General features: G+C 31.7%; 2 protein-coding genes across 3 annotated transcripts; both read right to left on the bottom strand.

The window, feature by feature from the left end:
- Window positions 1-1,746: 1,746 nt before the first annotated feature.
- Window positions 1,747-6,976, bottom strand: LOC110636418 (uncharacterized). Of its 2 annotated transcripts, XM_058145301.1 has the most exons (10): window positions 6,699-6,840; window positions 6,035-6,167; window positions 5,628-5,813; window positions 5,298-5,427; window positions 5,079-5,159; window positions 4,801-4,988; window positions 3,896-3,991; window positions 3,638-3,731; window positions 2,184-2,303; window positions 1,747-2,028 (listed from the first exon to the last, which is right to left on the bottom strand). In XM_058145301.1, the coding sequence occupies exons 3-10, from the start codon at window positions 5,775-5,777 to the stop codon at window positions 1,925-1,927; spliced, it is 963 nt and encodes a 320-aa protein (XP_058001284.1). In that variant the 5' UTR covers window positions 5,778-5,813; window positions 6,035-6,167; window positions 6,699-6,840; the 3' UTR covers window positions 1,747-1,924. The 2 variants fall into 2 exon arrangements, with proteins under 2 accessions (XP_058001284.1, XP_021641815.2); XM_021786123.2 differs by lacking the exon at window positions 6,035-6,167 and having other exon boundaries at window positions 6,699-6,976.
- A 2,059-nt stretch (window positions 6,977-9,035) lies between these two features.
- LOC110636432 (mitogen-activated protein kinase kinase kinase 20-like) lies at window positions 9,036-9,940 on the bottom strand. Its single transcript, XM_021786136.2, has 4 exons — window positions 9,722-9,940; window positions 9,544-9,606; window positions 9,262-9,496; window positions 9,036-9,187 (listed from the first exon to the last, which is right to left on the bottom strand). The coding sequence occupies exons 1-4, from the start codon at window positions 9,938-9,940 to the stop codon at window positions 9,036-9,038; spliced, it is 669 nt and encodes a 222-aa protein (XP_021641828.2).
- Between the last annotated feature and the right edge of the window lie 3,374 nt (window positions 9,941-13,314).

The following is a 13,314-nucleotide window of genomic DNA, read 5'->3' as shown; positions in this document are numbered from 1 at the left end:
ACATTGACACCTATTAATAATATTAAATCATTAATTTTAAAAAAGTACATATATATTGGAAGAACTCATATGAATGTCAAGTCTTCGAGACCTGATTAGGAGGAAAAACAAGAGAGGAAATTTGGGTACCTAGTCTTCAATGCTTGCTCCTTTCTTTGTCCCATAGGCTTGACATGCCAGTGCTAGTACTAGTACGAGTAGCTGCTCCTTTCTTTGTCCCATAGGCTTCACATGAGGACTGAGGAAGTGGGTTTGCTAGTTTACCAGTACTAGTACTAGTAGCTGCGTCACTTGATTATCAGGACTTGGACTTTTCCCTTTATTTTTGCACATATTTTGCCCATTTCATACTTACAGATTACATCATGCGTACAAATGTAGTTAGACCCTACTGATGGGACAGAGCTTTTGCACCTTATTTATATTCATTTAACAAATAATTCATTATAAATTTATTATTTTAAATTAAGGCTGAATGACAAAAAAATTATAAATTTTATTCATTTTTCAATTTTAGCTAATTTACTAATTTGGCTATGGTCATTATGAATATTAAAATTTATTATCATAATTAATAAAATTAAATAAAGGGACAAAGTAAAGTAATATTTGTATTTAAAATTTTACATTGATTTGTGATAAGGGTAATGCGCTCTTATATGATCTTGAATATTTTTTTTCTGTTTTTGAAAGTGAATTAGGTCTGATTCATTTTTTTAAGATGGTATCATGTTATGTTTAGATATCCTATTAGTATTTGATACTCTTAAGTGTTCGATTCTGGACATGAGGGGGTGCATTAAGATCATATATTGATTTATAATAAGAGTAATATGCTCTTTATATGATTTTAGACACTTTTTCTTTATTGAGTTAGTTTTTGAAAGTGAGATAGACCTAACTAATTTTCTTAAGATGACTAGTAGATTTGATTGTATCACAGAGGTAAAAGGTGGTGTGAGCAGTTAGTCATTTAGTGGTAAGTCGCAACAGTCATTTAGCTTGGCTAGTGAGTTCATTTCGTTTCATTGGGTCACCCCTTTATATATACGTGTTTAGCAACGTGTATAATTCGAATAATCCATAAATCGATATTAACTAAGCCCTTTTTGAGTTGTAGGCGTATATAAAGAATTTCTTAGAGCAATTAACTCAAGGAAAGATCTATCATCAATAAATACAATAAGAAGAAAACATATTTAATTAGTCTATAGCAATAATGTCTAGGTATGTAGTTTGCTTTTAGCATCTGGTCGAGAAAAGAGAGTGATTTGAAACCCTTGTACTCATTATGCCTAACATTAAATTGATCTAAGCATTCACTTTCAGATTTTGGACTCCAGAAACGTCCAAGAAGCTGAAGAATACCAAAGAAGGCCAGTGGGACCAAATGGTGCGCCTGGTTCAAGCATTTTGATAGTACTTCTGTTAGCCTCCCTCTGGTGGATGAAGAGATGCTTTAGCGCAGGGTAATAGGGTGATCATCACTTATGATTCCGGTAATTATTTTAATTTTAGATTTGCTGCATGATTTAAAAACAAAAAGAAGAAATTGATTCAAGCAAGATGAAAGAGTAGCAATATGTTTGTGCTTCAAGCAAGATGATTGAAGGGTGGTCCCATCGAACTACGACGGAGCTAGTAAAAGAATTAGTTCACAGGGTTACAACCAATGAGGATACTTCCTTTAGAATACATCTATCAAGATAGCGCATGATCACGTGTTAAATATAGAAAATTCACATATGGCAAAAGCTCGGCTTTTATAATGAATAGGGTGAATTCTGTAACCAAAATAGATGCACAAAATTGATATTTCTCTGGAAACAGCGTAACATACACTACTTTCACTACAGTTGCTTCATCCTTTTCATATCATATGAAAAAGGGAGGGTGAAAAAGGAAAAAAGAAAAAAAGGAAGAATCAAGAGAGCTCTGTAATTACACGTTCACACTTGTCTTCCAAAATCTTCACAGCTTCAGTAAATAACACTTCAGGGGGCATTGCTCCGGTTGATTCAATAGTAACTAATGTGAAAGAACAGACGAAAATAAGAATTGATCTTTTCAAAACGATATTGCAATAATGAAGCTAAGCTAACCTTTCGTTTTCCTTTTTAATATCAAGGATTTTTGAGAAAAAATATCAATGCTTTGTAGCTTCATTTAATCATTATACTTACATATGAAATGATCTTTAACACGGCGCAGTGCCACACGTTTCTCCCATTCTTCTCCCCCTCTAATGCATTCCCTACACAGTGTGCAAGCTCGTGGTCGAGCAACGGTTGCCCTCTTCTTACCTGCACAACAGCCAAATAACATCTCAGGAAGATTTGTCCAGCCAAAAAGCAAATTCAGAAAATTGGCAACTACATTCCTAAAAATCTAACTACAAACTATCAGCATCAAAGGTTTTCCAGGCAAAACTTGTTCACCAGTGCAGAAGACAGGCATATTTTAAGTCCGAAATCAAGGAAGCATCACAATGATATCATATGCACACACAATGCGCAGGGAATGTTGAATCAGATTAACTAGAAAGTCCAACTACAACTGGAGATGCTCAGGATTCTGCACGGACTGCTTAGTGTCAGTTTATGTATGTTCTGAGGCACTGTAACTACCTGGCCTCATCTTAGCCAGGGCCGTTTCTAACACAAGTATCATTTATTTTCCTCCAACACCCAAACACACACTCATGGAAGCAAATCTCTTCTTTCTTTGCTATGTCATAAAGCTTAGTGACTAAAATAGATGACCTGGTATGATCTCCTTTCTTTCTATCCATGTACCCCTTGATACAGGTATTGGGACGTGGTAGTAGTAGTAGTAGTAGTAGTAGTAGTAGTAGTAGTATGCCACTTAATTAAATATAGGATAAGTAGGAGGTACACCTTTTTTTTAAAAAAAAAATCGAAGGAGGTAGGCAAAGTTGGTATGCCAATTTGGATTGTGGCAGAGAAATTATATTTATCTAGCATGCAAATTACTTTTTTGTGACAGAAGTCATTTTTTTAAATTTTATTGAGCATAATATATATATATATATATAAAATAAAAATATTGATTTAGTATGAGTAATTAATATAATAAATTTTTTGACATAACAAAGGCAGTATTCAAAATTTAAAGTCATATTATTATTATTATTATTATTATTATTATTATTATTATTATTAATTGCTTTTAATATTAAAAATAAAATTAATTAAAGGATACAATTAGTAATTATTAGTGTTTTTATTTCCTGAAACTTTCACTTAAACAAAACCAAGAGTCCATTTTATATTCTCCTCCTTCAATTGCTTCTTCTTCTTCTCATTTGTTTGTGTTTCTTTTTCCTCACCAGATAACGTACGGCAGCATTCTGGTCTGGGACATGCATAGCAGAACACATAATGCAGGGTGGGGGCAAGAGTGAGCAGATTAGGTAACTATGTTTCTATCTAATGAATTTTACTGAAGATATGTACATGAGCAATCAAAAATTTCAGTGGAGCACATAAGCCAACAATTCGGACTTGATTCTCTCCCACCCCCAAAATAAGAACATAATATTTCACTTTCAGTTTCTTTAATCAAGAATATGTATATATATATATAAAATAAAGGGCAGATAACAAAATCATTTTACCTTTCCCAATGTCTTCAATATCAAATACTTTAACAGGGCATTTCTTTTTAAGTTCTTCAGCTATCTCATCTTCAACTTCTTCTAATAATACAACCTACAGGGAAGGACGGGGGAAAGAAAGGCAAGTTGCTTTATGATTTAAAAAACATAAAAAAAGGAAGTTGCACAATTTTGTTTGTGTGTGTGTGTGGAATTTTTTTTTTTTTTTTTTGGGGTGGGGGATGTAAAGGTTTTGCATTGTTTTAAAAGACTTCTCACCTCAGGAAGCATCCGATACCAAGCAGTGGCAACAGGGGACCATTTTGCATGTGTTTTACCCATGCCTTTAACAGCATGAGCTTCAAGTTCAATTTCCTGTAAATAAACAATAAACTTTAATAACTACACATCCTGATCCTAGCACCAAACTTTGCCAGAACAAGGGACAATAAGCAAAATCTATATTCAGAGAAGTATCTAAATTGTGTTAACCAGACAGTATATGAATTCCCAAGGAAAAAGAGAGAAAAAGAAGCTAAAGGGGGTGCATTCTGCTGATGTAAACATTTTTTAGAAACCTAAGTTGATGAGTGGAACAATAATGGTCAAGGGAAAACAACGCAGTCCTTGAAAAAAAAAAATCTTTTTAATGCACCAACCTTTGGCAGGTCTAATTCAATACAGGCACTAACAATTATTTCCCCAATATTAAATTAGAATGCTGCTGCTTTTAGTTTACACAATTAGTTTAGAAGTCTACAGCATTTCAAAATTCTTATGTTTGCTGAACGTAAGCTGCAGAAAGGATTCATAGCTCATATGTTTAGCTCCATTAGAGTCATTGGTACTTAAATGGGGTTTTTGATTTTACACATCCTCGGGGGTATAATCTTTAAGGTTCAACAACAAGGTCCCACCAATACCATGTCTGTACGGCTATGGCATGATCTTTCCAACATATATAGTTTCCTTTCTGCAATATTCAATCCATGAACCAGACATGGCTTCAAATAGATTTGGGACAAAGTAGCAGTCACCATTCCTTTTTTTTTTTCCTTTTTTATTCTTTAATTTTTATTTTGTTGATAAGATATGAAGATCTTACTAGAAGAGAAGAAGAAGAAGAAGAAGAAGAAGAAGAAGAAGAAGAATGACCAAACAAACAAAGCAAAGAAATTTCTTACCTGTCCAGGGCCAAGTTTAGCAATTATAATCTTGTCTTCTGTTGGGCTGATTGGATTGCTCGAGAAGTTCTGTAGCGAATTTTGGCTGCAACTAAATGAAGTATAGGTGCTCGGCTTTGTATCAACCTTTTCTGATTCCTTTATGAACTCACTCCCATTTGGTAACCATTTCAATTCTTCAGAATATACTGCAGTAATAATGGCATAATCATTAGATTGAAAAATCAAGAAACAAATGATTGCCTTTACATATCATCTACAGAGCACTACAACTCTACCTGTACAACGAGGCTCGCCTGGTTTGCAATGAACATGAAGTTTGAAGACAATGGTGTTCTTTTCATTTGGGGTATCATTTGCTGTAATTAAAAAGGAATAGAGAGGGGAAGAAAAAGAAGAAATTATTATGCTTCCCACATACACATGCTAAGTATGCAAATCTGTTTATCCAACTGTTGGAAAAAAGGGGGAAAATACACTGAAAATTTAAGTCAAACCTGAAAGATACTCAAACAGCCTAGGGTCAGCATTGATCGGAATGAGGCCCAACCTGTGAGAAAGGACTTCATCTTGGATAAGCGATGTATTGTTTGCAATAAGGACTTTTTCAATAGCCATTGTGGGAAGCTACATGAACATAATTCAGAATTTTGAAGCCAATCATAAGATATTCAATTATGCAAAAAAAAAAAAAAAAAAAACCACTACAACTGACAACAAAATAAAAAGTAATTTTCATTTAAATAGTATAATAAATAAAGGAAAATCAAACATGCATGAATATCCAGAAACTATGTAACACACAAAACAAGGCAGGTCAGGCACACCTCAGAAATGAGAATCCTTCGAAATGCATTGGCAATTGCTGCATCAATACCAATCATGTCAAACTCCATATCATCTTTAGTCAGTCGAATCACTTCAACTTTAAAGTTGCTGCGGAAACTATCTAAATGTAAACTATTATCAATTCCCATTGAAGCATAGGCACCAGAGTATAGTACAGTATCAGTCTGCACAGACCAAAATCCTAAATCATAAGAAATTTGTGAGATAAATAAAGCCATGAAATCCAAACCCTCACACTTGTTTAGTAACAATAAGATTGAAGACCGTGACAAGAAAATCCAAGTTTCATCCTTTCTACCTTTCCCTTTCAAAATGAATAAAATAATGATAGAAACCTAGCTAACCAAATATTTGAATTACGATCAGTAAAGTGAAATACTTATATATATATATATTAGAAGGAGACAGGGAAACCAACATTCAACATATTCATGTAGACAAACACGTATGTAACATCACTATGCTGAGCAACGGTATTAAGCTCAATTCTTGGTGCTTTCTCTCCCAGTCCCAGAATACTTGCGATGATAAGTAACAAACATCTCAAAGTAAATTTACATCCTTACTCACTTTTTTTTTTTCAAGGAAAGAAGCTCGGCATCCCAAAATGAATTTAAATTTAAGAAAAGAAAAGATAAAAAAAAAGCCAGCTATCAGTATAACTTAAAAAATATAATAAGTGGAGAACTACATGAAATCACTTCCAGAAATCTATTCATATTCACCAATTGGATATAAGTCACCAAAACTAAGAGCAGTAACTGTATTAAGCTCAATTAATTGGGCTTTTATCTCCTACCATTTATGAACCAAAAATTTTCTGAAGTACCCAACAAAATTTGCCTTATTTCCTACCTTTTTTCCAACTGATAAAATGGGTATTCCAAAAACTGATATTAAAAAAAGGCTAACATGTAAAATATCTACAAAAAAAGCTTAAATAATTGTTTTTTTGAGGTACTGGATATAAATGAAGCTTCGTCAAGTGAAGGGAATCCAAAGAATCAGCAGGAAAGAAGAAGAAGAAGAAGAAGGTAGGTGAGACATACGTGAATAGGGGCGTCTGCTTTGCAAACAACACGAGTTCTTTGGAGCTGGAGATGTGGTGGCAGCTGGCCCATTGGAACATCAGGCAAATCCCATATTGAAAATTTCTTATTTTCTTTGTTTTCTTGCTTACTCATTGTTTCTCCTTTGATGCTTGTATTGATTAACCGACTGTTGTTCTTACTCTCTCTCTCTCTCTCTCTCTCTCTCTCTCTCTCTCTCTCCCTGTGTTTTCTTGGTGTTTTTGAAGCGAAGAACGTTTAGCGTTTAGGGTTTTTATGGAGAACAGAATTAAGAGTCAAATAAATTTAAAATTAAGCTTTAGATTAGATAAGTCACTATACTTCTAATTAAAGCTAAATAAACTTATATTTAATAAAATATTATTTTTTCTTATTTTACATATTAAAAATTATTTTTTAGTTTTAATTATAATTATACATATTAGAAATTACTTATTAGTTTTAATTAATATAAAATTTTTAAAAAATTGAAAAAATATAATAATTTAAATTATTTAATATTAAAATTATTATTATTATATTTTATTATTAAAAATTAAAAAAAAATATTTTATCATTAAAAAATATTTTATTAAATATGAACTTATTCGGCTATAACCAAAAACTTAATTTTTAACTTATTTAACTTCAACACTGTTTTAGCATTTTAGTTAAAATTTAATTTTTTTTTAATGACACTGTTGCAAAGGTGAACATTTTTTTAGCTGTCCATGCATATTATTTGCGAGTGCAATGGCTCACCTAACAAAGAATCTTAGCATGTGAGTGGGCAAAGGACAATACAAGGACTAATTGCGCCTCTAACTCCACTAACTGCATCTGTAACTTTCTGTCTGCATGCCTACTTGTGCTTTTTAATATTGATCACTTGCTCACAAATTGGTTATTCATTGCATTCATATTTATTTCACTAATGGGAAGCATTCAGATGCTGTAAAAGCTTGAACTCTGATGGGATGAATTCCACAAAAACAAAGGACTTTTCCGCCTAGCCACTTACACACCTGGGCAAGCTATTTGTGTCGACCGAGGTGCAACAGTCGGCGGCTTTTCTTTTCAGTGAAAATGATGAAGAAAGAGCTTGCCTCTCTCTCTCTCTGTCTCTCTCTCTCAAGTGTTTATTTCAGTGACATTTTTTTTCATCTTAATACTTTACTCTTCTGTTGGAAAATTTGCAGCAGTTGTAATGGACTCTTCGAGAATAATGTCACACAAGCTGGAATACTATAAGGACAAATAACCAAGTAATAAGGTTTAGTTAGATTGGGGTCTAAATAAAAATAAACAATGATCCAACGGCTAAGTTGTCTCTCTGTAGAAATTCTAACAAAATCTGAACTTCGGTTTAACTTTGACAAGTTTTCAACTTCAAAAACAGATCTTGAAATCTACACTGACCTTTGCAACACATTCTTCAATTTGTTAGCCAGAGCTTAGATTTTTCCACCAACTAAATCAGATGGGCTAATCTCTCTCGCAATTACCAAACTGTTACTCCTTCAATCATATCCATATATCCCTCTATCACTATATGTAGTGAACGGGAAAAATTCAAGATTTCTCTCTGCAGTTCCAAACTGCTGCACTTTCACAGGCAAGGCTGCTCTTCTAGCATTCAGAAAGATCATACTTTCATATCAAAATTTAACTTCAACAAACTAGATTTGTCAAGTTGAATGACTCAATCAATTCAGCAGTGAACTCACAGGGCCTTATTATTATTGATGAAGTAAAATGAGTTTTACCTATACCAGATCATAAAAAATCAATAAAAACAAGCTTTATTATATCAGATCAGAAAAAAAATCAATTTAAAAATCTTTAGTAAAGAATCAAAATATAAGCTGCAAGTCCCTAACTAAGCAGCCTCCATAACTAAAAAGCATTAGAGCATTTCTTCAAACAACTTGAGCAGACTTCCACAGCCTAGCAGCTTTCATTAATCAAGCCAACTGAACTAAGCATTTCACCAATGAAAAGACATGCTGCATTTCAAAGCTCTTAGAACTTTGATAGTTGTCCTCAACCTTGTTGACAATCACTTCGAACCATTATTGGCCTTCCAAAATTTCACGAAAGAAGATGGACACAATTCTGTCAGCAAACTCAGATCAATTTCTTTGCTGTTGAAACCAGAATTTGATCAATTCCTCCAAACATTTACAGTAAATCTTTCCAGTTCCATTTTGTGTCGTTGGACTTGATGTCCCACTCACTAAATGGCGTGGTACCAGGAGAGATCAATCTATTGCTGAAATTGGAATTTCTCAATTTGATTTTGAGAGAGTTAAGACTGGCTTGAACTTTAAAAGCATATCAATGTGCACCTGAAGGAATGAAGAAGACAGCTGGACACTGCTCCACCAGATTTGATGAATCCTGTGTTGGTGATTCAAAAACATCTTTGTCAATCATGGCACATTGGAGTACTACTTCCTTGGACTGCTGATTCGGTAAATTCAAGGATACTGCAAAACACCAGAGGTCATCAAATATAAAGCTCCAGATATAAAGCTCCAGTCTTCAGAGTAGCTAGAAGTACCAAATTCATTTCCAACATCAGACAATGTGACAATAGAGTCCATCCACCCTTCATCCAAAATCTTCCCAAATTCACTGCCTTTTATGTTATCCAATCCTGACACAAAAGGATGATTCAATAGCATTTCAGCAGTGAATCTAAATGTAGCTTTCTTCACTAGACACCCTTTCAAGAAATCCTTCCCATCCTTCGATATCTCAGAAGGAATTTTAAGCAACTCATATGTATCACTGACCTATCTCAAAAGTTGCTTAGTTGTCATATTAGGTTTCACATCCAAACTGACTTCCCCAAGAACATCTCGAAAACAATGCACCCAAAAGCCCAAATATCTGAGGAAGGCTCCTGAATATGATCAACCAGTCTTCAGTGCCATATACGAAGTAGTCCCTCCCAAATAAGAAAACAATTTCCTTTTCTTGTTCTTTTCAATTTTCTTGGTCAACCCAAAATCCCCTACCTTAGGCGCAAATTCAACACTTTCGGTGGGCACAAGCAGCACATTCTCAGGCTTCAAATCGCAATGCCCATAACCATGGCTATGAATATAAGCAATGCCTTGAAGAAGAGACCTTGTGTATCTCTTCACATCGCACTCGAGCAACACATGGCCACCAGATTTCTTTATAGGAGCAGCCAGGGTTCCTATAATTTTCCTGGGATGTAATAAATTCAGCATTAGTTAGTGAATGCTTATTGGCTATTTCTCCCATTCTTCTTGTTAAGGATACCAAATCCAATTAAGGTAACTTCAAAACTCATTCACAAGAAGCAATACAAAGCCTTCTTAGCATATAATTAAGGTAAGTCTTGACGTTAAAACTGTAATTAATGAAGCAAAAGTGCATAATGTTAATGAAAGGCCACATATAATCATTGATTTTCTTTCTGGCATTTTTGAATCATTTTATTAATATAATTATAATAAACAAAACGTAAAGCCGGCAAACTGCAACTTGAACGTGATATCAATTTTACGGTCACCTTTGTTTCTACTCCATTAATCTTATCTTCATTTTTGTTTCCTTCCTTTTTTTTTTTTTCTTGAAAGTTAATAATTATTTTACTGCTCAGCTTTTTATTGTGTAATCCAAGCTGCCATTGACTACCCGGACTGCTTGTTGGACTTGATCTCATGCCTTAACTTTTAGGGGGTGTTTGGTTTATCTGTTGGGTGCAGCTGATAGCTGATAGACACCCAAACAAGTAAATTGTGGTGTTTGGTAAGTTTAAAAAAATAGGCGATATTGATAAGCTTTACGAATTTTATTATACGACTTCTATTTTTAGAGATCACATAGCTGATCTGATTTTATTTTTTATTTTGACCATATTATCCTTTTTTATTTAACTTGAAAATTAATATTATTAATATTTTTATTTTTTTATTTATAATTTTAATATTTTAATTAACGTATTTCAACTTTATTAAAATATTTTTTATTAATAACATAAAATATAAAATATTTATTTATATCCAAAAACTTAAAATTAATTATAAAATTTTCTATTAATAATAATAATTATTTTATTATTTTATCTATATTTTTAAAATTATTTAATTATCTTAAAAAAATAATTATTTTCTTATTTTAATAATAAAATAAATGATATAATATAAAAGATTAATAATTATATATTTAATTTAATAATAAAATAAATAATATAATGTAATAAATTTATAATTTTATATTTATTTAAATAATAAAATAAATTATATGATATATACCCTTATTAGTCATTTCACATATTAACAGCAACAGTTAAATATAATTTTACCAAACACTTAATATAAAACAACTATCATCAGCTATCAGTTATCAGCTATCAGCTAACAGTAACAGCTATCAGCTAACAGCTATCAGTTGTATTTAACAACTAATCCAAACAGGCCCTTAGTCTATACCTTGTATCTTCATCGTCTGAAAATATGAGCTCAACTCTCTTTACACTAATCTTACTGTACTAATATTTTTTAAGCTTTTAAATTTTATTATATGACTTTTATTTAATATTAATACAATATTTTTAATTTGGAAAATTATTTTATATTCCCGATACACCACCTCACATAGATAAGGTGGTGTTCCAAACTAACGGAACCACTGCACATCAGTTAAAAATTGTGAGTCAAAAGATTTTATTCAAAAAAATATAAAAAGCTCAATAATTTAACACCATTACAGATGAGTTGAATCATTTCTTTGAATTATCCTCAAATAAGAACAATTTTTAGGATTTGCCAAGGAGCCCTTTTCTCTGTTTGTCTCTCTACTTTCTACCTTTATTAATTCTTTCACTGGACCTTTAGTTTTCTTATTGCAAATGGTGTCTGAGATCATTAGCTTGAATGTACTAGCACTTTTGCATCTCTCCTTCCCCTTTTCTCTCCACCCTTTCATTTTCTCTCTAAACCTTTTCCCTTTCAAAACTATCTAAACCCTTCCTCCCTTATTTTACACCTGAACCAGAATGTCGTCCAACTCCGGCAACCCCCAACCCACTTTATCCACTACGTTACCCTCAGCCCGACAACTTCCTAGCCAAGACAAATTTTCTCAAGACTGCCGACACCAACTACTTTGAAATGGAGGAGACGATTCACCCTCAAATGACAGTCAATTAATCAATATGACATAGTATATCGGGAGTATGGAATAATCTCCCTTTTAATTTATTCAAAATGTTGTAATGTTATTAATAACACATTTTACTAGTTGCAAACCAATATTAAGTAACACTTTATTACAATATTGTTGCAGACCAATATTTGGTTAATTTTATTAGATCTAGCCTAGGACATGAATTTTCCTTTTGATTCATTTATATTTTTGACATTTTAAAAGTGACTATACACGTCTTATTCCTAAATTTCTAAAGAAATTTGTATTTTTTTCATGTTTTTAAAATAAAAAAAAAAATTGATACTTCGAATATGTAGAAATTATTATAAGAAGAAACTGTAGAAGTATTGTTATAAGCTGATAAGTTCGTCATCAAGAAAAATAAGGATATTGCACTCAAAGACAACACTCACTCATTTCTGCTTACACCAATTACATGTATTTACGCGCCCACAACCATCTCCCACAATCATTTATTTAATATATATGAATTAAAAAGAAATGATATAAATGAAATATTGATGCAAAATTGATCTTAAATAAAAATAAAAGTGAAAAAGTATTCATATAGTTAATTCTAACTAATTTGAAAATAATATTTAATTATTATTATCTTATATAAATTTTATAAATACTAGCGTCTTCTACACGTCTTGATGGAAGTTAAAAGTAGCCAATGATATAAAGCACTGCCACTACTGATAAAAAAAATCAATAAGAAATCTAATCGTTAGTTTCCTTGAAAAATTTTTATATGACAAATTTAGACTCTCCAAATTGTCCAAATCACCAAAAGTTGATGGTATTTTACCTAAGAGCTTGTTGTGAGAGATATTTAACGATTTCAAATTTTTTAGTCCACTTAAACAATCAGGAATTCCAGTGGTCATTTGGTTCTCTCATAGATGTAGAAAAATATATATGTGGACAACGAGAGACAAGGGGTTAGCAAGAGCCACTCTCTTTTAAAATTTTAGTTTTTAATTAGTCAATTACCAATGCGCGTTACGTGGTAATATAATTTAAATTTTTTACTTTTAATTTTTATATTAACTTAAATTAAATTAATTTTAACTATTTAAATTATTTATTTGCTCTATATATTGACAAAAAATTTAGTTATTGTATTAATTTGTACAGTAATATATATATATATATATTAATATTACATTAATCTCAATTATAAACATATATTTATATTTTTTAAAGAAAAAAACTAAAATTTAAAAATCTATACGTATATTCAAATATTAAGAATCTTGAAATACTCATATTTTATATTAACACATGTTTTATTTGTATTTGTACATATTAAAAAAGTCACAATTTGAAAACTCTTAGAATATATAACAAATATAATTTTTATTCATAATAATTATATATTATATGTTTATCTATAAAATAAATTATTAATTTATTTTAAAAATAT

The sequence above is a fragment of the Hevea brasiliensis genome, chromosome 4, assembly GCF_030052815.1.
Source record: "Hevea brasiliensis isolate MT/VB/25A 57/8 chromosome 4, ASM3005281v1, whole genome shotgun sequence".
NCBI lineage: Eukaryota > Viridiplantae > Streptophyta > Magnoliopsida > Malpighiales > Euphorbiaceae > Hevea > Hevea brasiliensis.
Note: the sequence above shows the minus strand (reverse complement) of the source record. Positions and strands in the feature narration are given on the sequence as shown.